The sequence below is a fragment of the Ochotona curzoniae genome, unplaced genomic scaffold, assembly GCF_017591425.1.
Source record: "Ochotona curzoniae isolate NIBS_2020 unplaced genomic scaffold, NIBS_Ocur_1.0 scaffold_4505, whole genome shotgun sequence".
Taxonomy (NCBI): Eukaryota; Metazoa; Chordata; class Mammalia; order Lagomorpha; family Ochotonidae; genus Ochotona; species Ochotona curzoniae.
In genome coordinates this window covers 33,090,938-33,113,506 of record NW_024467118.1, presented here as the reverse complement: position 1 = coordinate 33,113,506, position 22,569 = coordinate 33,090,938, and the positions used below count along the sequence as shown (strand labels likewise).

The 22,569-nt window shown below is 39.6% G+C and overlaps 1 protein-coding gene across 1 annotated transcript; it reads left to right on the top strand.

Moving 5' to 3' along the window:
- Nucleotides 1-879: 879 nt before the first annotated feature.
- Nucleotides 880-21,587, top strand: ESCO2 (establishment of sister chromatid cohesion N-acetyltransferase 2). Its single transcript, XM_040966101.1, has 11 exons — nucleotides 880-960; nucleotides 1,971-2,039; nucleotides 3,648-4,431; nucleotides 6,645-6,741; nucleotides 9,527-9,584; nucleotides 13,923-14,043; nucleotides 14,995-15,126; nucleotides 16,580-16,669; nucleotides 17,787-17,930; nucleotides 18,990-19,165; nucleotides 20,121-21,587. The coding sequence occupies exons 2-11, from the start codon at nucleotides 1,987-1,989 to the stop codon at nucleotides 20,251-20,253; spliced, it is 1,788 nt and encodes a 595-aa protein (XP_040822035.1). The 5' UTR covers nucleotides 880-960; nucleotides 1,971-1,986; the 3' UTR covers nucleotides 20,254-21,587.
- The last annotated feature ends 982 nt before the right edge of the window (nucleotides 21,588-22,569 follow it).

Sequence of the window (22,569 nt, the reverse complement as noted above, 5' to 3'; positions counted from 1 at the left end):
TTCCTGCCCTACGGGGGTCTCCTTTACTGGAAAAGCTGTCACAGTTGGAAGCTTACTGCTGGCTTAAGTGGCACTTCACCAGAAGCTGTTGAGTTTTAAATGATTCCAAATTCTTCCATTTTTTGACAATGTCTCATTGACCAAACTTGATCAGCCCTCAGAATCTTCTAGTAAACCCATTTGTGAGCCCACCCTCCCGCCTTTTTAAAAGATTTATTTCCCAGTCCACAAGCAGTCCTACGACTTTAACTGCTAGGCTATTCCGCCAGGTCTAGGTCTTTTTATTTTTAAGCTTTGTAAAATTAGAATATACATACTTCACAGGTTTTGGTGAGGCGTAAATGAAATAAACATGTAAAGCATCTAAGCATGCCTGGCACTTGGCAGATATTCCTGCCCTCATTTAATTTTTAAAATTTTACTTAAGAAATGGGAATCTAGAATATTACTAATTTTCTAAAAGGTGAGACGAATAGCTCAAGTATCGAATGCCAAACCGCCTCTGGAATCTTGGGAAAGCAACTTTATAAACGCTTCTCACACCAGGCGACCCTCAGAATTTGAACTCAGGGTTCAATTGGACCAAGAACTACAATTCCCAGCAAGCATTTCCACAATGCCCGGGGAACTGAGTCCGGAAGCGTTGCAAGAACCTGAGAGAGGCGTGGTTTCCCGGAGCCGGTAACCTTCTGCCTCCCAAGGGCGGGAGAACCTGGGAGACGGCCTCCTGTGGGGGCGGGGCCAGGGCTGGGGACAGCCAATCACAGCGAGGCGACCCCCTGCAGGCGCTAGCAGCAGCCAATCGAAACGAGGGGGCCTTCTTCGCGGCGAGCGCGCCTAGTTTGAACGCGTTCTTGGGGCGGCTGGCTGTTCTGAGGAGAGTACTGAGGCGAGTGGAGCTCCGTTCCCAGCTGCGGTCGGCTGGCTCTGTGGAGGGGCGTTCTGGCCTCTGAGGCGCAGGTAACCGTTGCCCACGGCCGAGGCGGAGGGACGGGTGGAGGGCCACGGAGAGGCGGCGGCTGCGGAGCGCGGGGCCGAGTGTCAGGGACCGAGAGCGTGTGCTGTGCGCTGGGCGGCTTGGCGGGCTCGAGCCCCGAGGCGCCTACCGGCCCTGCGCCTCGCCCGCCCCGAGGTCCCATCTTTTGGAGGCCAACGTTTTCGTGTCTTCTGGCCCTGACAGGATTCGGGAGAGGGGCGCGTTTTTCTTGCACGTTTTCTGTCTCAGCCCTCTGAAACTGCAAGTCGACTTGCATTGCCAGAGAATCTCTGAGGTGATGCCTGTTTGAGAGGAACCTAGCTGAGCCCGAGGAAGGCGGAGTGCATGCACTTGCCTGAGCAGCACCCCACTTTCTGTTAGGTGCTTGTTTGCTGTGTCGAGCACCTGGGGAGCTCAGATTCTATCACAACTTAAGGGTGCTTTTGCCGGCTTGGTCGAGGCTCCTCCGCCGGTTGCCGGAGCTGGGGAGGGTTGTGCCGGCCCATTTTCTGGCTCTGCTCTTGATTCAGCAGGTTGTGAAGATGGTTAAACAGCAGGCAAACGTGATAGGCCGAGCGGAGGGACTAGGGTTACAAAAAAGACACAGTGGGTCATTCTTGTGAAGAGAATGCCAATTTATTCAAAGTTGGTCCCCATTTATAGTCTGCTTAGCCCCTCCCAGTACTTTCCCAAAGCTCAAGCAACTCCTAAGCTCTCCCCCACCCCCCACCCCCGCCAGGGCATCTTAAAAAGGGGAAGCAGGGAAGAGGGAACTTGCAGTCAAGCCAGGGCCGAGATTGCCCATCCTGTTACACCTTGAGAAACAAGCAACGCTGTGGACTTAACCCTTGGGAGACCGGGGCCTACACGCTTGCAGATGGAGGATTAGCCTGTTGAGCCACCATGCTGGCCTCAAATTTTTATACTTTTACAATATCCTTTTGATATAGTGGTTTTTATTATTAATTTGATGGTTAAAATTGTTCTGTTTTAGAAATTTGACTGACAAGATGGCACCTTTTACTCCAAACAAGAGGAAGCAACATTCCAAGAATTGTGATAGGTGAGTCTCCTAGAAAATATGTATATATAGTCTGAAAATATAGAAGTTTTCATGGTACATTAGGCAGTTTTTTCAGAAACCAAAAAGATGTTTTCTTTGGTTAAGAAGTATGCAAAATCTTTTGTCACCTTAGTCCTTTACCTAGTGTTTATAATAGTAGATGCTCACCAGTAAGCAGTCCTAGAAAGCGCATACTATTGTCCCTTCTTGTGCAGTTTCGTTTTCCACAGTTTTAGTTACTTATGACCAGCCTCAGTCCATCGATATTTGTGGAAAAAGTGAAGATAGTATAAGATATTTTTCTTTTTTTAAATTAATTTCTTTTTTTTATTTTGAATTTTATGGTACAATTCTATAGGCTCTGGGATTCCCCATCCCCCAATTGATTTTCCCCATATTATTACAATAGTATAGTCCTTCATAAGCAGTCATGTCCATCAGTCTATTGTCTAAGTGTGCCCTGACATTGCAGGTATAGACAATGTCAGGCAGTCCAGCATCCCATTGCACAGCTTCAATGGGAGTCCATCTTTGATTTGGAAGTAAGGGTACATTTTGCTTTGTATCTTCATATCTGATTATGATAGTCTCTATTATGCCATCACTATGCATTCCCTTATGAGAAGCCATGAAATAAAAGTCAACAATAGGTATAAAAATACAAGATATTTTGAGAGAGGCTACGTTGAATTATTGTGGCATATTGCTATAATTGTGTTATTATCTCTTATTATCTTATTTACAATTGAACTTGATCATGGAAAAGAAAAAACCATAGTGTGTATATATATGTCATATATATATATGACATACAGTATATAGGCTAGAATATATGTATGTATATATATGCTATCTGAAATTTAAATATCCATGGGGATCTTGGGACCTATGCCCCAATACAAGGCAGAACTACTATACTTGGTATTTATTATGTGTCAAACCAGATGCATAAACTATTCCCAATGGAAAAGATTGTAGAGTGTCAATTTATTGTAGATAATTAATCCTGATGGGAGATTTGTAGCTAGTTTGAACAAATATAATTTGTGTATCTCTAGAAAATGCTTTATTTTTTTAAAGGCTTATTTATTTGAAAGGCAGAATTACATAGAGAGGGAGAAACAAACATCTTCCATTTGCTGGTTTTCTCCTCCAGTGGCCTCAATGGTCACTTGCCAGGAGCTGCTTGTGAGTTCCCTGCATGGGTGCCAGTGCCCAAGTGTTAGCAGGGAACTGGACTGAAAGTGTAGCAGCCGGGATTCAAAAACAGCACCTAGCAGGATACAGTGCCGCTTTATTGACTACGCCATGGTGCCAGCCTCAGAAGTAGGTTATAAAATACGTACTTTCATGTCAGAATCTTTTTATCAACTCTTCATGAGTTAGACTGTGATTTTTGTTTTGTTTTGAAAAAATGTTGGAATGCTTTGTTGATTAAGAGTTTGGGAATCTGCTGTTAAATGTGTCCAAAAAGTGTAGATGTTTTGTGAGGACGGCTGTGTTATTTTTAATATGACTCGTAAGTACTTTATTACTGAGTGGTATATTTACACTCATTTTTAAACAATATAATGAACTTATCAGTGAACTTGATGTTTCTTTTCATAGCCTTTTATCAGACTCTCCATCAAAGAAATTAATTTTCGACTGTACTCAGAATATATTTCCATCACCTGACTTTTGTCAAAATAATGATAAAAATGAAGAAAAGGCACTTTGCTCTCAACAAGACCACTTCATTTCAAGTCTACTCAAAACTTCTGCGAGTGATAGATTGCCATCTGCAGATCAAGGCTCACCATTTAAATCAGCTGTCTCCACAGCATCCTTTTACAACAAAAATAAATGGTACCTCAGTCCACTGGAGAGAAAGCTGATAAGAGAGAGTAGGCCCACTTGTCTAAAACCTATTAATGGAGAAAAATCTTTTCCCAGTGTGATGGAAAAAATGCAGAGAAAATCAATCTCCTCCAAAAAGAAGAGCAAAAAACCACAGAAGAGTTTAACTGCTAAGTATCAACCTAGTTATAAACATACCAAGCCTACAGCGAAGAATTCTAAAAGTTCCAAACAAAATCAAGTGACCTATAAGTCAGTTGTGGAGAAAGAGAATAATTATTGTGCAACTGAAAGTAATGTGACTGCTCCCCGGGTTTTGAGCCAAAAAATAAAACCACAAGTTACACTTCAGGGTGGGGCAGCATTTTTTGTTAATAGAAAAAGATCCACTCTTAGAAAATCGCCTCTGGAAAATAAGCCATCCCTGGAACATATCCAAAGGAATAAGTCTGAAGTGATTGATGATTCTGATGTAGAGACTGTGACTGCAAGAAGAACTTTTGAGACAAAGCAAGTGCCAAGGTGCTTGTCACTAGAAGAGAAATTAATAAAGGTAAAGAATGCTAACTATTTAATGTCTTAAGTTGGCTGGATGAAAAAAAAATTATGTAATTGAATAGTTGGACAAAATTTTCTCGACAGTCTGGAGAATATTGCCAATATCAGAGCATTTAGTCACTATAAAGAATTTAGAATCAGAGTATGAAGATAACTTTTCTTCCTTTCTTGGCTTAAAGAAATGTACTGACATTTTGTTGGCATTAAAGCAAACATTTAATTCCCCCATGAGTAAACTATGGGCCTCTCCAGAGAAGATTACTAACATTTATTTGAAATTCTGTATTTTTAAAAAATAGAAATAGCAAAATTTAAGAAGTGGTTCCAGAGTATAAGTACATTACTTTTTGTTATGTTACAGCTCATTTATAGTAGATTATGATAGAAGTATTAGAGAATAGATAAAGTGAATGTTACCAAAGAAGTACTTTCACTATGTAGATTGTTGGGGTTTTGTCTTTTATGTTTTCAGTTTTATTCTCTGCTTTCTTATTTGATTGCGCTTATATTAACATAGCCAGCCTAGATTAGTACTGTGTGATAAAATTGTTTGGTGGGATGGCTCAGTCCAAGTTCTTATCTGCAGTGCAAGAAGGAATTTATGGATATGGTGTCTGAGATGGGGTGGTGTATGAAATGGTGTTTGAACAGGACTTGGGTATTGCTGGTTCCCTTGCCCAATTTGGAAATCCTGGCACAGATCTGATAGAATTCAGGAGAGTCAGCCTGGTAATTTGATTATAATAACCTTGGAATTAGCTGAAGGTCACTGCCAGGGACTACACCTGGCTGCCCATGGTGTGTTTTTTGTTCGTTTGCTTGTTTTCAGCTGATGCCAGTTTTCCCCTGGGAGGTTCGGGCAGTGCAAGTAAGGCTGCAGCAGAAGCAAGGGCTAGCAACGTCAGTTCCTCCTTGCTGGTCACCCTTCGGCCTGCTGCAGTGTCAGCAGTGTGCAATTTAAAATCTGTGTTAAAGCAATAGCATTTCTGGGGCCAGAACAGTGGTATACCATGCCTATCCTCTGCTTGTAGTGCCAGCATTCCATATGGGCAACTGTTTGTGTCCCACCTGCTCCACTTTAAATGCTGTTCACTGTGGCCTGAGAAAATAACCAAGGATGGCTCGGGTCCTCAAGCCCATTTGCTCACTTGGGAAACCCAGAAAGAAGTTACTGGCTCCTGGCTTCTGATCAGTCCAGCTCCAGCCATTGTGGCCATTTGGGGAGTGAACCAGTGGTTGGAAGATCTCTCTCCCAATTTCCTCATTCTTTTTCATATAAAAATAACTCTTTTAAAAAATTAAAAATTTAATCCACTAGACTTAGAATATTACTATTTCAATGTAATAAGTTATTGATAATTTACATACTTTTTGTATGAGATTCTTGAAATCCGTGTTTATATTTAACAGCATATTCCAGTTTAGATAACCTTATGTCATTATTTTCCTACTCAAACTTCTCAAAAATCACTGAAAATTCAAAATTCATAAATTGAGCCCATGAATGTTGCACTTGACCTATGTGAGTTTAAAAATCTAAGCCTCTGGGCCTGGCACAGTGGCCTAGCGCCTAAAGTCCTTGCTTCAAACACACCAGGATCCCATAGGGGCACTGGTTCTAATCCCAGCAGCTCCACTTCCCATCCAGCTCCCTGCTTGTGGTCTGGGAAAGCCATTGAGGACGGCCCAAAGCCTTGGGACCCTGTCCCCGCATGGGAGACCTGGTGGAGGTTCCAGGCTCCTGGATGGCATAGCACCAACCATCGTGGTCACTTGGGGAGTGAATCATTGGATGGAAGATCTTCCTCTGTCTCTCCTCCTCTCTGTATAACTGACTTTCCAATTAAAATGAATTTTTAAAAAGTCTAAGCCTCTTTTTTAAAAGGTTTACTTTATTTTTATTTGAAAGGTGGAATTAGAAAGGAGAGAGATATCCTCCGTCTGCTGGTTCACTCCCCAAAAGGCCACAGTGACTGAGGTTGGCCTGGATCCTCTTCTGGGTCTCCAACCTGGTTGCAAGGGGCCTAAAAATGTGAGCCATCCTCTGTGGTTTCCCCAGGCCATAAGCAAGGAGCTGGGTCAGAAGTGGATTAGCCCAGACGGGAATCAGCACCCATAAGAATTCTTGCATTCTAGGCAAGGGCTTATTAAGATAAATAAATCATCTTAAAAAATAATTGCAATTTACCTTTTTAAACCTGTTTTCAGGATTCATCAGCTGGTGTAGTTTCTTCAAGGGAGTGTAAAGTTGATCAAAGTAAGCATTTTCCTTCCGAGGATTCTCTTGGTGAGAGCAAGACATGTGGTAAGAGAAAACTTTTTATAAGAGTTTAGCTCTTTGAACTATTGCTTCTTTACCATGTGATAGTATAAAATTCACGCTGTTTTCTGGGTCTCTGAATGGAATGTCTTTTTCTGTACATCTGGCTTTCCAATAAAAATAAATATTTTTAAAGTTGGAGACTTGTGTTAATATCTTCATCTTCATTTCTGTGACATTGTTTTCAGTGATAAAGCAGGGTAGTGTATTTTGTCAAGCAAAAGACAGAGAGTGTTTGTTTTCTGTTTTCCTTATTTGTGTGGTAGAAAGTAGACGACGAGAGGACTCCTATCTGCTTTTACTCTCTTCTGCAATAGTTAGAACTGGTTAAACCAGAGTTGAGAGTATAGGTCGCAGCTAAGATGTTCCATTACTTGAGCCATCACTGCTGCCTTAACAGGGGCTGGGTTAGCAGGAAGCTCACATCAGGAACCAATGCTAGTTATGAACCCAGACACTGCAATATGAAGCATAGAGGTCCAATCCAGTATCTTAAAAACTAGGCTGAATGCTCCCATGAAATAAGGAGAGTGCTTAATTGGTAATGACTATGACTAAAGCTGTCTAGAAGGTATAATTTTTTTAAGATTTATTTATTTTTACTAGAAATAAAAATTAGCCAGATATATACAGAGCAAAGAAGAGACAGAGGAAGATCTTCCGTCTGATGATTCACTCCCCAGGTGACCACGATGGTTGGTATTATGCCATCCAGGAGCCTGGAACCTCCACCAGGTCTCCCATGCGGGGGCAGGGTCCCAAGGCTTTGGGCCGTCCTCAATGGCTTTCCCAGACCACAAGCAGGGAGCTGGGAGTTTTCCAAAAACTTCATAGTAAACCCATTTTAATTCCATTTTCCATAAACTTTTTGAAATGCCTTTCTAATCACTTATAATTGATTAGACACATCATAAACTAAGAACTTGCTAGGCCATAGAAAAATGACACTGCGGGGCAGGAGTTGTGTTTAGCAGTAAAGATGCCAGCAAGGACATACGTGTTCTGTCCCAGAGTACCTTTCTTCAAGCCCTGCCTGGCTCCCATTTCCAGCTTCTTGCTTGTGCGCACCTTGGGAGACCTCAGATGAGAACTCAAATAATTGAATCCATGCCACTCAAGTAGAAGACTAGAACTGAGTTCCTGTCTTCTGCCCTGGGGCTTGGTCTAGCCTGGTTGTTAGGGACATCTAGGGAGTAAACCAGTGGTAACCTCTCTCTCCCTTTATCCTCCTTTCACCCTCCTAATCTCTCTCAAATAATTTCTCTCAAAGAAATATGTATTCCAGGATATTGTCTGTCAATTGAAGGATTATTTAGCAGATAAAGTAACAAAGTTGGTGCAAGGATGTGGAAAAATGAAAGCATACACAATGACAATTTATTGCTCAGTAACCAGTTTGTCATTTACTTTTTCCAGTCCTATTCAGCAGGTTCTGTTAGGATCATTTCATGGAAGAAAAAATTAATTTAGATTGGCCTGCCCATTTCACATGCCTTGGTTTTATTGCAAGAGGATGAACTGTAATTATTTTTTAGCTCAAAGTTGAAATTTGTTTTTTTTTAAAGATTTATTTATTTTTATTGGAAAGTCAGATATATAGAGTGGAGGAAAGACTGAGAAGAAAGCCAGAGCTAAGGCGATCCAAAGCCAGGAGGCAGGAGCCAGGAGCCAGGAGCTTCCTCTAGGTCTCCCACACAGGTGCAGGGTCCCAAAGCTTTGGACTGTCCTTGACTGCTTTCTCAGGCCATAAGCAGGGAGCTGGATGGGAAGTGGGGATGCTGGGATTAGAACTGGTGCCATCTGGGATCCTGGCATGTGCAAGGCAAGGACTTTAGGCTGCTAGGCTATTGCACCAGGCCCTAAATTTGCTTTTAATAAAAGTTCACCTTCAGTGTATTTTTCTCAAATCGGCTCTTAACTTTGTTATATATTGTACTAGAAGGCACATGACAACCCACATCACTGTAAATTGCAAAGATAAAGGCCTAAACGCATTTTTATATGTGTCTAAGTAGATGGGCACAGTTTGAAGTTTACTCAGTATGATAAATAGTTTATGGGTTTTTATCAAATGAATAGAATCAGGTGAAATTTCAGAACTACAGAACAGTTGCTTCATGCTAAACACTCCTTGTACCTGTTTTGTAGTCTACTCTCCTTCGTATACTTGGCAACCACTAATCTGCTTTCTGTTTCTGTTGTTTTCTGGTAAAAATGTTAGGCAAATGAAATTATGCAGACTTTGGGTCTGTCTTTATTCAATAAACTATATTTAAGATTTGTCTGTGTTATTGTACATAATTCCCCATTTACCACTAAACTATGGTTGTCACTTAAGAATTCTTTGTATATAAATAATTGCCAATAATCGGTCCCAGTCTGACTTGTCTTCATTTTCTTTAACAGTTTTTTGTTTGTTTGTTTTGTTTGTCATTTGGGGCGGGGGGGGGGGTGATGGAACATAGGCTTCCTTTAAAACTCCTTAACTTTGTCTAACCACTTTATATATTGTGCTCTAAGTGTTGTATGTAATAGAAAGTAATCATCCAAGTTCAGATTTTTTTTCTAATTTTATGTTTCACATTTAGATATATGATCCATTTTAAATTAGTTTTTATAAATGGCATTGGTGTGTAAAAATTTTGCACATGAATATCTAATTGTTCAGAAACATTTGCTGAAAACTATTTTTTTTGCATTGAATTACCTTTGTCCCTTTGTCAAATTGGTTGAAAATGCAAATAGTTGTCATTTTTTTTTCTCTTACTAGTTTCTTCCAATTTGACTACCTATCCCATCTTCAATGTGTCTTCAGTCAGTGCAAAAAGGTAGGAATTGTTTTTTTTGATGTACAAGGTTTTCTAACTTATGGATTCTCTGGGTCTTTTTCTTCTTTGTAAAAAATGTATTTCTTTTTATTTGAAAGGCAGAGTTACAGTGAGGAGGAGAGACAGAGAAAAAGAGCTCCCTACCTTGTTTCATTCCCCAGATGGCTGCAACAGTCAGAGCTGGGTAGGTCTGAAGCCAGGAGCCTGGAGCATCTTCTAGGGTTCCCATGTGGGTACAGGGAGCCAAGCACTTGGGCCATCCTCTGCTGATTTCCCAGACACATTACCAGGTAGCTGGATCAGAAATGGAGCAACTCAGGCTTGAACCAGCACCCACCCATGTGGTAGAGGCTTATTCTGCTATGCTATGAGGTCAGCCTCATCTTTCTTTTTGTGCTGCTTAGTTTGGGGACCATCCTACTCTTTCCTACTAAGGCAATGGGAGTAAGTGTTAAATATAGGAAATAAAATCAGTCCCTCCCATAGAAACTTCAGAGCTCTGGATTCAAAGACAGAAAATGATTTCGATGGGTTTAAAAATAGTAACTGCTGAGGCTAGCATGATGGCTCAACTGGCTAATTCACTGCCTGCCAGTCCCTACATCCTTTTTAGGAACTAGTTCATGTCCTGGCTGCTCCACCTCCCAATCCAGCTCCCTGCTCGTGGCCTGGGAAGAGGTGGAGGATAGCCCAAAGCCTTGGGACCCTGCACCCACATGGGAGACCTGGAAGAAGCTCCTGGCTTCTGGCTTTGGATCAGCTCAGCTCCAGCCATTGCAAACATTTAGGAAAAAAGCAACAGGTAAAATATCTTCCTCTGTTTCTCCTCTCTGTACATATATTTTTATAAATAAATAATTTTAAAAATCATTTTCAAAAAGATTAAAACATAAAAACTGTTAATATTATTAACCAGGACCTTACCCATAAAAAACAGTTTACACCTATTATTTAATGCACTCCTCACTGCATTCTGGAATATTATTATATCCATTTTCAGCTGAAAGACTCTTGGTACTGTAGCCACAGTTCCATAGCTGCCAGGTGCCAGCCAGGACTAGAATCCATATCTCAGTCAAAACCCATTAAGCTGTATTCCCTTCCATGGGTGATAATATGTAAATAATAAGCTAAAACTTAATGAGTATTTACAACCTTATAATATAGACATCACTGTCCCATTTCATAGTTAGAGGAAACTGGCCTAAAGAAAAGCTAACTTGCAGTAGCTTAACATTTGTGTAAATCCCAGTTGAAGCTATCACTATCCTGTATTCAAAGCTAAAGACTATATTGGAAGGAGGGAAGGCTGGGTGGATAGAGAGCATTAAGGGTTGAAGAGTTCTGGAAAGGTTTCTTACAGTGTTAGCATCTTCCTTCTAGGCAGTTTTGAGTCTTCTCCCCATATTTGGTGATAAAGAATTCTGTATTAAGCTAGCTACTCCTTCGGTAAATTTTTCTGTTACTAGGACATCCCACTTTAAATTTTATCAGATTGAGGTGAGTGGTAACTTTTGCCTTCATAGGCCATGTTCCTGCTTTTTTCTCTCCTTTCCCTTTTCTCACCTTTATTTTTTTTCTCATTGCTGAGAATTCCAGACTGCTAAGGTTTGCTGGTAAAAATGTATAGACTAATTCAATGTAGCATAAAGAGGTACTGGAATACAATTGGCTGAATTCTAGGAAAAAAAATTTGTATAAACTGTAAAGCAGTAGATATCAGCAGTTTTTCATGGTGTAATCTATCAGGGTGCATGGCCTCACATTTGCTGTTTTGTTTTCATGGTTTTGGACTCTGGTTTTTGTTTTTTTTGTTTTTTTTTTTAGATTTATTTTTATTTGAAAGACAGATTTTGCAGAACGAGGTCTTGCAACCACTGATTCACTTCCCATATGGCCACAAACAGCCAGAGCTGAGCCAATTTGAGGCCAGGAACCAGGAATTTCTCCCTGCTCTCCCATATGTGTGCAAGGGTCCAAGGACTTTGGTCATCCTCCATTTTCTCAGGTCATAGGCAGTGAGCTGGATGGGAAGTGGAGCAGCTGGGACACAAACTGGCACCCTTATAGGATGCCAGCACAAGTGGAGGATTAGTATGCTTTCCCATTGTGGTGACCTCTGGACCGATTTTGTTTTTTTAAGACTTCATGTTTATTTGAAAGGCAAAACAACAGAGGGCAGAGCTGGGGGGAGGGATTAATCTATTCACTGATTCAGTGACCAAGTGCCTGCAACAGGCAGGTTTGGGCCAAGCCAAACACAGAAGCCTGGAACTCAGTCCTGGTCTTCCATATGAGTGGTAGGGGCCCAGGTATTTGGGTCATCCTGCATTGCCTCCTAGATGCATCAGCAAAAAATTGGATTGGAAACTGAGCAACCAACTCCAGCTGGCACTCACATATGTGATACCAGCATTGCAAGCAGCAGCTTAACTTGCTGGGCCCTAGCACTGGCCTCTTTTTGTCTTTAATTAATTTGGTTGTAGTTTTAGAGAGTTGCTATGTGCTATTGAACTAAATTCTAAAAATCTGAAGATATATAACATGTCTTGCTATCAAGGATGTTATGATGGAAGGACAGATACTCAAACCACTGAATGTGCTGACATGTCAAATTGCTGAGATGGGAATGAAGAGATTGTAGACCAGCCTGCAGGTCAGGGGAGCAGAGTTACTTAGACTTAATAAGGGCAGAAAGGGCCAGTGTCCTAGACAAGTGTTCTTCATCTTAGAGCAGCAGCCTGATAGCAGTTTGTCATTCAGTTTTAAGGATATCAGTTATATTCATTGCATTTTAATAGGATACTTCATCTCACATAGCAAATATCAATTGTGAAATGTTGGATCTAGTTAAACTTGTAAGAGTGTCTACTAGGAATTTTTTTATCAGAGTTTGTCAAATAAGGTTGAAAGGCACTTTCTCAGATAAATGAAAATGTTAAAACTTTGAATAATTTTTTTAAGGCAGAGTTGGAGAGGAGAGCCACATCTTCTATCTACTGGTTCGCTCCCCCTAGTGCCACTTGAGTCAGAGCTGAGCTAATTTGAACCCAGGATCATCTTCTGGGTCCCCCACAAGGGTGCAGGGGCCCAAGAATCTGGGCCATTCTATGCTGCTTTTCCAACTGTTAACAGGAAGCTGGATTGGCAGTGGAGCACCTGGGACACATACTGACACCCATATGGGATGCTGGTGCCACAGGTGGAGGTTTAGATTGCTGTACCACAACACAGACACAAACACTGGGTAGTTTTTGGTCAGCTTTATTCTTGGTACTTTTTCTTGTGTAGTCTGTACTTCAGTTTGGGTTATCTTGTTTTTTTCCCATGTCTATTTAATTTTTACTCTAGGGATTTAAACTCCTTTGGCTCTTGAGAAATCAAATTTCTTTCATTAATTTTTTTTTTAGATTTATTTTTTTTTCAAAGGCAGAGATGGAGAGGTGGGCAGATTTTCCATCTACTGGTTCACTCCCCAAACAGCTGCAGTGGCAGAGCTGGGTTGGTCCAAAGCCCAGAGTCAGAAGCCAGGAACCTCTTAGGCTCTCCCACATGGGAACAGTGCCCAAAGCTCTAGTGCCATCTTCAGCTGTTGCCTTGGGTCATTTGCAGGGAGCCACTTGCACTTATGCATGTGAGATGCTGGCACTGCAGGTGGCTCTACATGCTGTGCTATGGCACCAGCTGCAAGATCACAACTTCTGTGACTACAGAGCCAGCTGGGCTGGGTGAAGACTGGGACCAACTGGAGAATGCACAGCCCATTTCAAAGGAATGTGTTTTTGGCTCTAATACATTGTTGAAGAAACAGAAAACTATTTAAGATTTAGAGTTAGAAGATCAAGATTTTAATGTTAACATTGCCATTCACTAAGTTACTTCATCTTGAGTAAATTTCTAATCCTCTCTTTTCAGGTTTCTCATTGTTTTCTCTATTCAACAAGTTATTGTTGGATAAAAACACAAAAAAATGCATGACAGGATGGGCATTGGGCCCAAAAGGAAGACTCAATCAGGATGCCATATTAGAGTGCTCAGTATACAGCTCTAGCTCCTGAGTGACTTCCTACAATGTCCTTAAGAAACAGCACTGACTCAAGTAGTTGGGTTCTTGCCATCCGCACTGGAGACCTGGATTAATTTCTGGCTCCCAGCTTCAGCCCTGCTTAGCTCTGGCTGTTGTAGACATTTAGGGAGTAAACCAGCAACTGGAAGTACTTTATCTCTAATAATAACTATTTCTTAATAATTGCAGGGTACACTGTAAATATTATATATGCATTCTTCCAACATTTTAAAAATTAGAAACATTCTAAGTTTATTAACTTTTATTTCAAGATCTGTGTCTGAGAAAGAGTCTTCTGTGGAATCCATCACATGTACTAACTTCTTGAAACTGACACAGAAAAACATTAATACCAGAGATGCAAATAAAGAAACAAAAGACCAGCTCGTCATTGTGAGTAAATTTAATACAAAGCTCTTTCCTGTACATGGCTCTAACATGTTGGATAGGTAGTTAAACATACCTAGAGTTGACCTAGGTAATAGGTATTCTTCTGAATTCTGTAACACTCTTTTGTTGCAAGGACAGCATCTCTCTGGTCCTTTAAAAGAAAACATTAGCCTCTGCATTAGCAACAACTCTTGGGATAAATAATTTTTTTTAAAGATTTATTTATTTTTTTTTATTGGAAAGGCAGATATACAGAGGAGAAGAGACAGGAAGATCTTTCGTCCAATGATTCCCTCCCTAAGTGAGCGCAACGGCCAGTGCTGCGCCAATCTGAAGCCAGGAACCAGGAGCTTCTTCTGGTCTCCTGTGTGGGTGCAGGGTCCCAAAGCTTTGGGCCGTCCTTGACTGCTTTCCCAGGCCACAAGCAGGGAGCTGGTTGGGAAGTGGAGCTGCCAGGATTAGAACTGGCGACCATATGGAATCCCAGTGCATGCAAGGCGAGGACCTTGGGCCTTGGGACAAAGAATTTAACACTCCTGGGCACTTAAGGAAAAGCCCCTATTTAAATCAGAAGTCCTGGCATTTTTGTACCAGTTTGACATACAGCTCTTTTAGGTCTATAAAGAGATTTGTGAAGAGATATTACTCTTCATTTTCATGCAATCTTGTGATTTAAATTATTTATTGCTAAAACTATGGGTCTAATAAGAAATTTGTTTTTAGCTCTGTCCATTCAAACACAGTTGTAATACTGTTGGCAACTCATTGCATATCTAGGTATCTTTCTCTTTCCATCTCATGTTGGGGAGGGAAGGAGGGAAGAAAATCCTCATCTAGTATTTCGCTTGTGTCAGTATGAAAGAAGAATAGGAAGAATTGAATGAATGAATACAGGAACTTAATTTAGATCTTCATGTGACACGTAAATATTTGATGGGTGTTTTATAATTGCAGGATGCAGGTCAGAAACATTTTGGAGCCACCATGTGTAAGTCATGTGGCATGATCTACTCTGCTTCCAGCCCTGAGGATGAGATGCAGCACACTCAGTATCACCACAGGTTTCTGGAAGGAATCAAATATACAGTGAGTCAAGATAGTCTTTCAATTTTCTCTAAAAGCTGCCTTAAAAGAGACCTTTTGATTAAATATTAGTAGCATCTAAATACATATAAATATTGTATCATTTGGAGTTTTCCTTAAACTTTGAGGCTGAGATTAGTAAAAAGTTATAATGCTGTTTCAAAGTTACCTGTCTAATGTAAGTATTATGTATTGTCCTATTTTGAATAAATGCCTTACAATCTGACTAGCCAGTTTGCTCTTTAGTTTTAAAGATTTATTTTTACTGGAAAGGCAGGTCAGATTTATAGAGAGAAGAGACAGAAAGATCTTTCACCCACTGGTTCGCTCTGCAAATAGCCACAACGGCCAGAGCTGAGCCAATCTGAAGCCAGGAGTCAGGAGCTTCTTCCTGGTATCCTATGTGGGTGCAAGGCCCCAAGCATTTGGACTCTCCTCCACTGCCTTCCAAAGTGCATTAGTAGGGTGTTAGATCCAAGGTGGAGCAGCAGTGACGCAAATTGGGTGATGCAGGTGGAGCCTTAGTATGCTACACCATGGCCAGCCCCTGTTACTTGAGTGTAAAACCATTATTTATATATATATATATATATATATATATATATATATATATCGCCTCACAGAGTATTAAAATAAAAATTTTTACATAATTTGTGATTTCTGATTTTTTTTTAAGTTAGAATGCCAGTGTCGATCACAAGATTTATTTCTCTAAATTAGAAAAAGCACTGTTCCTCAGTGGTATAGAAAAGGGTTATAAACAATAAGGGAGATTTCATTGCATTGTTGTGATTGACTAAATCATTAAGTGTTGTTAATAAACTTGTTTAGGGGGAAAGAGGGTTTCTTTCAGCCCCCAAGGTTGGAGGAGGGGCTGAAAGTTCCAAGCCTCTGATTCTCACTTGGTCTTTCCTATAATCAGCCCCCATGCTAGAGCTACCTAGGCCAGACTAGTCATTGATATTTTATTGGGATAAAAAGACAGTTATTGTTCAGATTATAGCGTATGTGCTGCCGAAGTAGGCACGAAAAGACAGCTATCACTTAGGAGGTTCCAAGGTTATTAGGTTTGCCATGAAAGAGAGACAAAGACCAAATGTTTTACACTATCACACTGGGGGATAGACTACTTTAAAATAGTATAGAATTAATGAGGAGGAATGTGTAGGCAATAAATGGGTACAGAAGAAAGACCATGCATACCTCTGTTATTTTCCATACACTGAGAGGCATTGGGGTAGAAAACACTTGGATGGAAATCTAAAAATTAAAGTTTCTTCATCTAAAATCAGCTTCTGGAGCTCAGTGCTGCTGCTGGCTCTGCAGCTGTTATTCCCCTTATTGATTTAGGTTGCGTTTGATTCTGTAATTTCTTATCACTGTTTAGACTGTTTTTCAGATTACATTATATATTCTTGTTTTATCAAAAATACACTTTTTAAAATTCCTTTGGCAGGGCTGGAAAAAAGAACGCATAGTAGCAGAGTTTTGGGATGGCAAGATTGTGTTGGTTCTGCCTCATGATCCAAGTTATGCTGTCAAAAAGGTACATAACATTATCTCTTTAATTGTTAATGTTCTTATACTCAGAAGAAGTCTTAAGTGCTGAAGTATAACCTGCCTTGTTGATATATAATCCACTTTGTTAGGTGCTAGGAATGACTTTCAAGCTGCTCATACAAAATTAGACTTAGAGTTACAAAACAAAACTGTATTTGTTGGAAATGAAAGAAAGCAGGTAAAGTCCATTCCCTTCATCTTTCTCTAAGCTTTTCAGTGGAATGAAATTAAGCTCAGGATCTGTTTCTTGTGTTAACTGTGTTTCTGTGTCTTTGTCTTTCTTCTTTTGCTTATTTACCGGAAAGGCAGAGTTAGAGACATCTTCCATCTATTGGTTCATTGCTCAAACAACTGGGGCTGGGCCAGGCCAAAGCCAGAACCTAGAATTCCAGTCTCCCACATGTCATTCTTAGGCATCCCAGACAGTGGTTTAACCTGCTTCACAGCAGCTCCAGCCCCTTTGCTGTGTATCTTGAGTTAGAACTTGTAGTCATGAGGCTGGCATTGTAATACAGTGGATTAAGCTGCTTCCTGAATTCCGGCATCCAGTATGGGCACCAGTTCAAGCCTTGGCTGGACCACTTTGGTTCAGCAACCTGCTGATGCACTTAGCAAAACAGCAGGGGATGAACCAAGTCCTTGGGTCCCGACACTCATGGGGGAGACCCTAAAGAAGCTCCTAGCCTCAGTATGGCCCAACCCTGGCCACTGCTGCCAGTGGCGAGTGAACCAATGGATGGAAGATTTCTCTCTGTCTCTCCTCTGTAACTTTACCTTTCAAACAAATAAAATAAAATGTTTTAAATAAGTTCAGCCAGTATGAACAATGAGTAAAACTTAAGTCTTTGTGAACTGCTTGCTGCTTCTCTCCTCCAGAAGTCTGAATGTCTTCCTGCTCTATGTGATCTTTAAAACAGATTCTTTAGACTATTTGCAAACTATCTGATGTGTCACAAGTAAAATAAGTTGGGAGTAGGTAAATTTAAGAGTAGAGATAAAATAGGCTAAAATTATAAGCATATGGTTTGTACAGATAAATATATGTAGTTTCTGTTCTGCTTTTTAAAACAATTTGCTTCTTTTTTTTTTTTTAACATCATTAGGTAGAAGATGTCCAAGAACTTGTTGATTGTGAATTGGGCTTCCAACATGTTGTTCCCAAGTGTTCAAACAAAGTGAAAACTTTTCTCTTTATATCTGATGAAAAAAAAGTAGTTGGGTGTTTAATTGCAGAGCCCATCAAGCAGGTATAGTATATGCTTTTTAAATTATTTGCATTACTGATGAGCAAAATAATTGGGAAAAGTCACAATAAACATTAGTAACTTTTTTCATGTTAATACATCCTTAACCATAGGATAATTTAAGCCATTTAATCCTGTTATATTTGTCGTTTTGCCTCCTGACCTTCCCAGTGGACTCCCCTTCCCATCTGCTTGCTGGTTGAGTTCTAGCCGCCAGTGGAGTTCAGATCACTGCTCGGGCTGAACGCTGCTGGAACATCTGGTGCAACACCACTCCATTGTCTCTGCTGTTTTCTCGTGTCTGTCAGTTTGCAGGTCCTCATTTGCCGTTGGTCTGTCCTCTCCTGTTTCCTGGAATGTGCCCTCTCTGCTTCACCCTGGCTAATGTTTCTCCATCGATTTAAACGTGTCCTATTCTGCCATCTTGATTCTCCTGTAGTGTTATCAGTTTTTAAGGCTATCATGTAAATATAGGATGGAGATTGAGGGAGCTTATGTAGTTTTTAGAAAAACGTATTTTCACCAAGTTTTAAAATTTTTAAGATTTTTTATTTACTTGAAAGGCAGAGACAAAGATCTTTCATCCCGGTTCACTCCCAAAAAGGTCACAATGGCTTGTGTTGTGCCAGGCCAAAGCCAGAAGCCTGAAGCTTCTTCCAGGTCTTTCATGTAGGTACAGGGCCCAAACAATTAGGCCATCTTTCACTGCTTTCCCAAGCACATTAGTAAGTAGCTGGATTAAAAGTTGAGCAGCCAGTTCTCCAAACAGCATGTATATGGCATACCAGCATCACAGGCAGCAGCTTCACCCACTATACCACAGTGCTATTCCTCTCCAACTTTTTAATAAAAAGGAAATTTCATAATGGTATGTGATATTGGCATAAAAGATTTTTTCAAGTATTCTATAATTACATAAATTGAAACAAATTTGAGAAATATCAAAAGAATTTTGATGTCTGTGTTAGGGGTATAGTGGTGACTTATGTTTAGGGATAGTTTGTGTAAAGAAGTGTGCACTCATCCATGTTTAGATGTAGATGCTTTTGTGTGTCACTGCAGGCCTTCCGGGTGCTCTCTGAGCCAGCTCACCCAGACTCCTCCAGCTCTCAGGAGTGTCACAGGGCATGGCAATGTTCAGATGTGCCGCAACCTGCTGTCTGTGGGATCAGTAGAATCTGGGTTTTTAGACTGAAAAGAAGAAAGCGCATTGCAAGACGACTGGTAGATACTGTCAGGTAAGAAAATAAATGGATTCAGACCTAAAAGCTTAGGTTCCCTCAGTTTCCCAGAATCTGTCTTGCCTCCTGACCCAAAGGGGAGGACACAGTAACTGCCAGCCATCCTGTCCTGGGCTGAATTCTGCCTGTCTATGTAGGTGACATGAATGGGAGTCTTCAGCACACTAGGGACAGTATTTCCAGTCTTTACACAGGAAGCAGTGAGATTATATATGCTGAAATTGTGAAAGGGCAAGTTAGATCACAAAACACAGGTTTCATACTTTTTCTATTGCTAATGCTATTTTTTTTTAAACTACTTAATCCTGCTTTATGTAATTAATATTTTTCTTTCAGCAATTATCTTAAAATGTCCTTCAGCAGTTTTTTTCCTTGTTGAGGACCACATATGGCATTTAATGCTCATATCTTGACTGGTCTTTTATGAGATTAAAGAATTTGAAGAGTACAGACAGGTTCTTTTGTAGAGTATTCCTAAATTTTTAAATTCTAACCATTTTATAATTTTAATCCGGATTCAGCAGAATCAAGAGTGTAGTAGTCAAAATATACCAGACTTTTGCCTTGAAGCTTTCAAACATATCCTTGAGTTGAAAAAATGTAATTGGTTAAAATGGTGGGGGTGGTTTTTTTTTTTTTTTTTTTTTGGTTATTGGTTTAAATAACTGTGGCTTTTATTTAGCAGAATCATCTCAATGGTTTCTAGTTGCCACAGAATCGGCTGGAGGTTCCTTTTGTCTTTCAGAATATTTTCCCTTTGTCTTTCAGATTATTTTCAGTGTCTCCATTTATTTATTTTAGTGCATGAAATAACATGAGGCTTTCAGTCTGTAAAATCTAAGCCAATTTTATCAATTAGAAATAATCTTGATTTTAACCAAGAGTATCTATGTAAAATATATTTATGTTTAAACAATATTGAGTCACTTTTTCCTTTTTTTTTTTTTTAAAGGAATTGCTTTATGTTTGGCTGTTTTCTGAGCACTGATGAAATAGCATTTTCTGACCCAACACCAGATGGCAAACTATTTGCAACCAAGTACTGCAACACCCCAAATTTCCTTGTATACAACTTTAATAGTTAATGCCAATTTCAAACATAAAAGTTTACATGTAAGTTCAGATAGTCCCTAATATAAGATGAACTATTTAACCTATTTAATAAAAACTATCAAAAAGACCAAGACTTATTCATGCAGAGTTCAGTTTTACTGCTTATGAGTTGAAAGTCAGGTAAATTTGCTGAATAATATCTGGTGATGCAAAGGAAGGAAATTTACTTGGATAATGTCCCAGCATTCTGAGTCACCTTTGAAACTATGTATGGTTTTCCATGGAAGCAAAACTGCTGCCTCAAGGAGGCAGACTTAAACTCAAGGCAAATAATTGCTTGATCTTTAAAGGTAATTTCCTGAATTCTTCACATAGTTTTCACTTTTTAAGCACCCATATTTATCAACTCAGGTTAAATTTATTTAGAAAGTGTTTGACGGCCCAGAGCGATGGCTCAATTGGCTTATCTTCCCCCTTCAAGTGCTGGGATCATCCTGTATGGGTGCTACTCCACTTCCCATCCTGCTTGTGGCCTTGCAAAGCTGTAGAGGACCCTGTATTCATTTGGGAGACCTGGAAGAAGTTCCTGGCTTCAGATGACTCAGCTCTGGCCGTGTGGCCTCGTTGAGCAAACCAGTGGATGGAAGATCTTATGTCTATGTATGAAAAATAAGAGTTTGATTTTATAGCTTGACATTTTAATATTTTCAAACATTAAATGCACAGTTGTCTTCAAGTTTAATTACACTTAGTAATTGCACTATTGTCATTTTTATTGTGCAAAAGATACTGTTTAAGAAACATTGGTTTTTGAGTTCATTAAAAAGAAATGGATAGGCTAGATGATTCATTTTTTTTTTCTGGTTAAAATGCACTTGTTCTGAGACATCTGACAAAGTAATGTTTTTATAAAATGTATAACAGAACCAAGGCTAGCATATATTTCCACAAGAACATCAGTTATATAAATATTGCACGCCTAAATGTACACATTTGTGTAGTAGGATTCTTACACTTTGAAAGCAAAAAAACCATCAAATTGTTTCTATAAAACTGAGTTTAAAAATTGCTATTTGGCAGGACTGTAGTTTTCAAGGTTATAACTGTAGAAGTTGTTTACTTGTTTATTTTCAAGTTAACTTGATTACAAGGCTTAGTTTGAAAAATGAAATGTGGAAATATCAACAATGTTCAGTTTTGTGAACCTTTTAATGCTATTTTCTTTACTGCTGCTGTTCTAAATTGTTTGCTCAGTGTTTTTGAGATGAATTAAAATTCTTAGCATTCTACTTTATACAAATGAATGCCTTGGTTACTGTCATAAAAATTATATATGCCCTTTGGAAAAAAATTCAAATATGATTAAAAACCGCCCTACAATCCTGCTTGGTGTGTGGTGCATATTTACACTAAGTGCAATTTTTCAGTTGCTTCACTTCAGTGTTGATTTCAAGAGACCCATTTCTACTTTACTTACATAATTTACTGTACATAGTATAACAAAAAAGAAATACACTGAGAGGACTTCAAGGCAATAATACCTTAATATCATTGAACATGCCTAGAACTCAAGACTTTAGTTTCTTTAAAAAAAAAAAATTTGGTTTTATTCTTGGAAAAATGCTCATCATTGTACTGATGAGCTGATAACAATTTGTATTACTAGAAAATTTTTTAAAAAGGCTTTAACCATGAAATCCAGTAATTGGGAGCATGAAAAAGGAACACAGAAGCCAGTCAAAGAAGTTTCAGTGCTAACACAGGAAGAGTTGACAAACTGACTTTTCTAATCATCTACAGAATCTTTGATGTCTGCCTATGCAATTAGCTATACTTTTAAAATGTGATGGCTTTCATTTAATCTTAGAATTCCATTCTCTTGGATATCCAGCACATTATTGAAAAAAAGTAATGCTATTAGGCATCTTTCTTTCTAGATCTCACAGGAATAACCATAATTCACTATTGAATAGGTTTATTAAAGCTCCTTTGTAAAGAAATAACCTTTCTTGTAACAAGGAAGTTCCTTCTTTAGTCTCTAGTTCCTAATGGACTTTCACGAATGGAAGGAATGCCCATCATATGGAGCCTTCAGGGAGCTCACTGACCTTTCTCTACCATGTGAGGACAGCTAAAGGCGCTGTCCTACGAAGAAGCAGGCCCTTATTCACCACCTTGATGTTCAACTTCAGTCTCTAGAATTTTGATGAGCATCTGTTTATGAACCCCCACTTATGGTATTTTATTATTAGTAATTTAAGATGGGAGACTTATTTTTTGTTTTTCCCCAAATTAGCAGTTCACTGGTTTTCTAGTTTTTCCTAATACATCAACAAATTGTAGATTAA

What these genes read in the sequence shown, in the direction of transcription:
- ESCO2 (XM_040966101.1), top strand. Translation starts at nt 1,987, where the DNA reads ATGGCACCTTTTACTCCAAACAAGAGGAAGCAACATTCCAAGAATTGT. An exon ending in TTGCAGAGCCCATCAAGCAG is followed by an intron (nt 17,931 to 18,989) that starts GTATAGTATATG and finishes GTGTCACTGCAG; the next exon opens with GCCTTCCGGGTGCTCTCTGA. An exon ending in CGACTGGTAGATACTGTCAG is followed by an intron (nt 19,166 to 20,120) that starts GTAAGAAAATAA and finishes TTTTTTTTAAAG; the next exon opens with GAATTGCTTTATGTTTGGCT.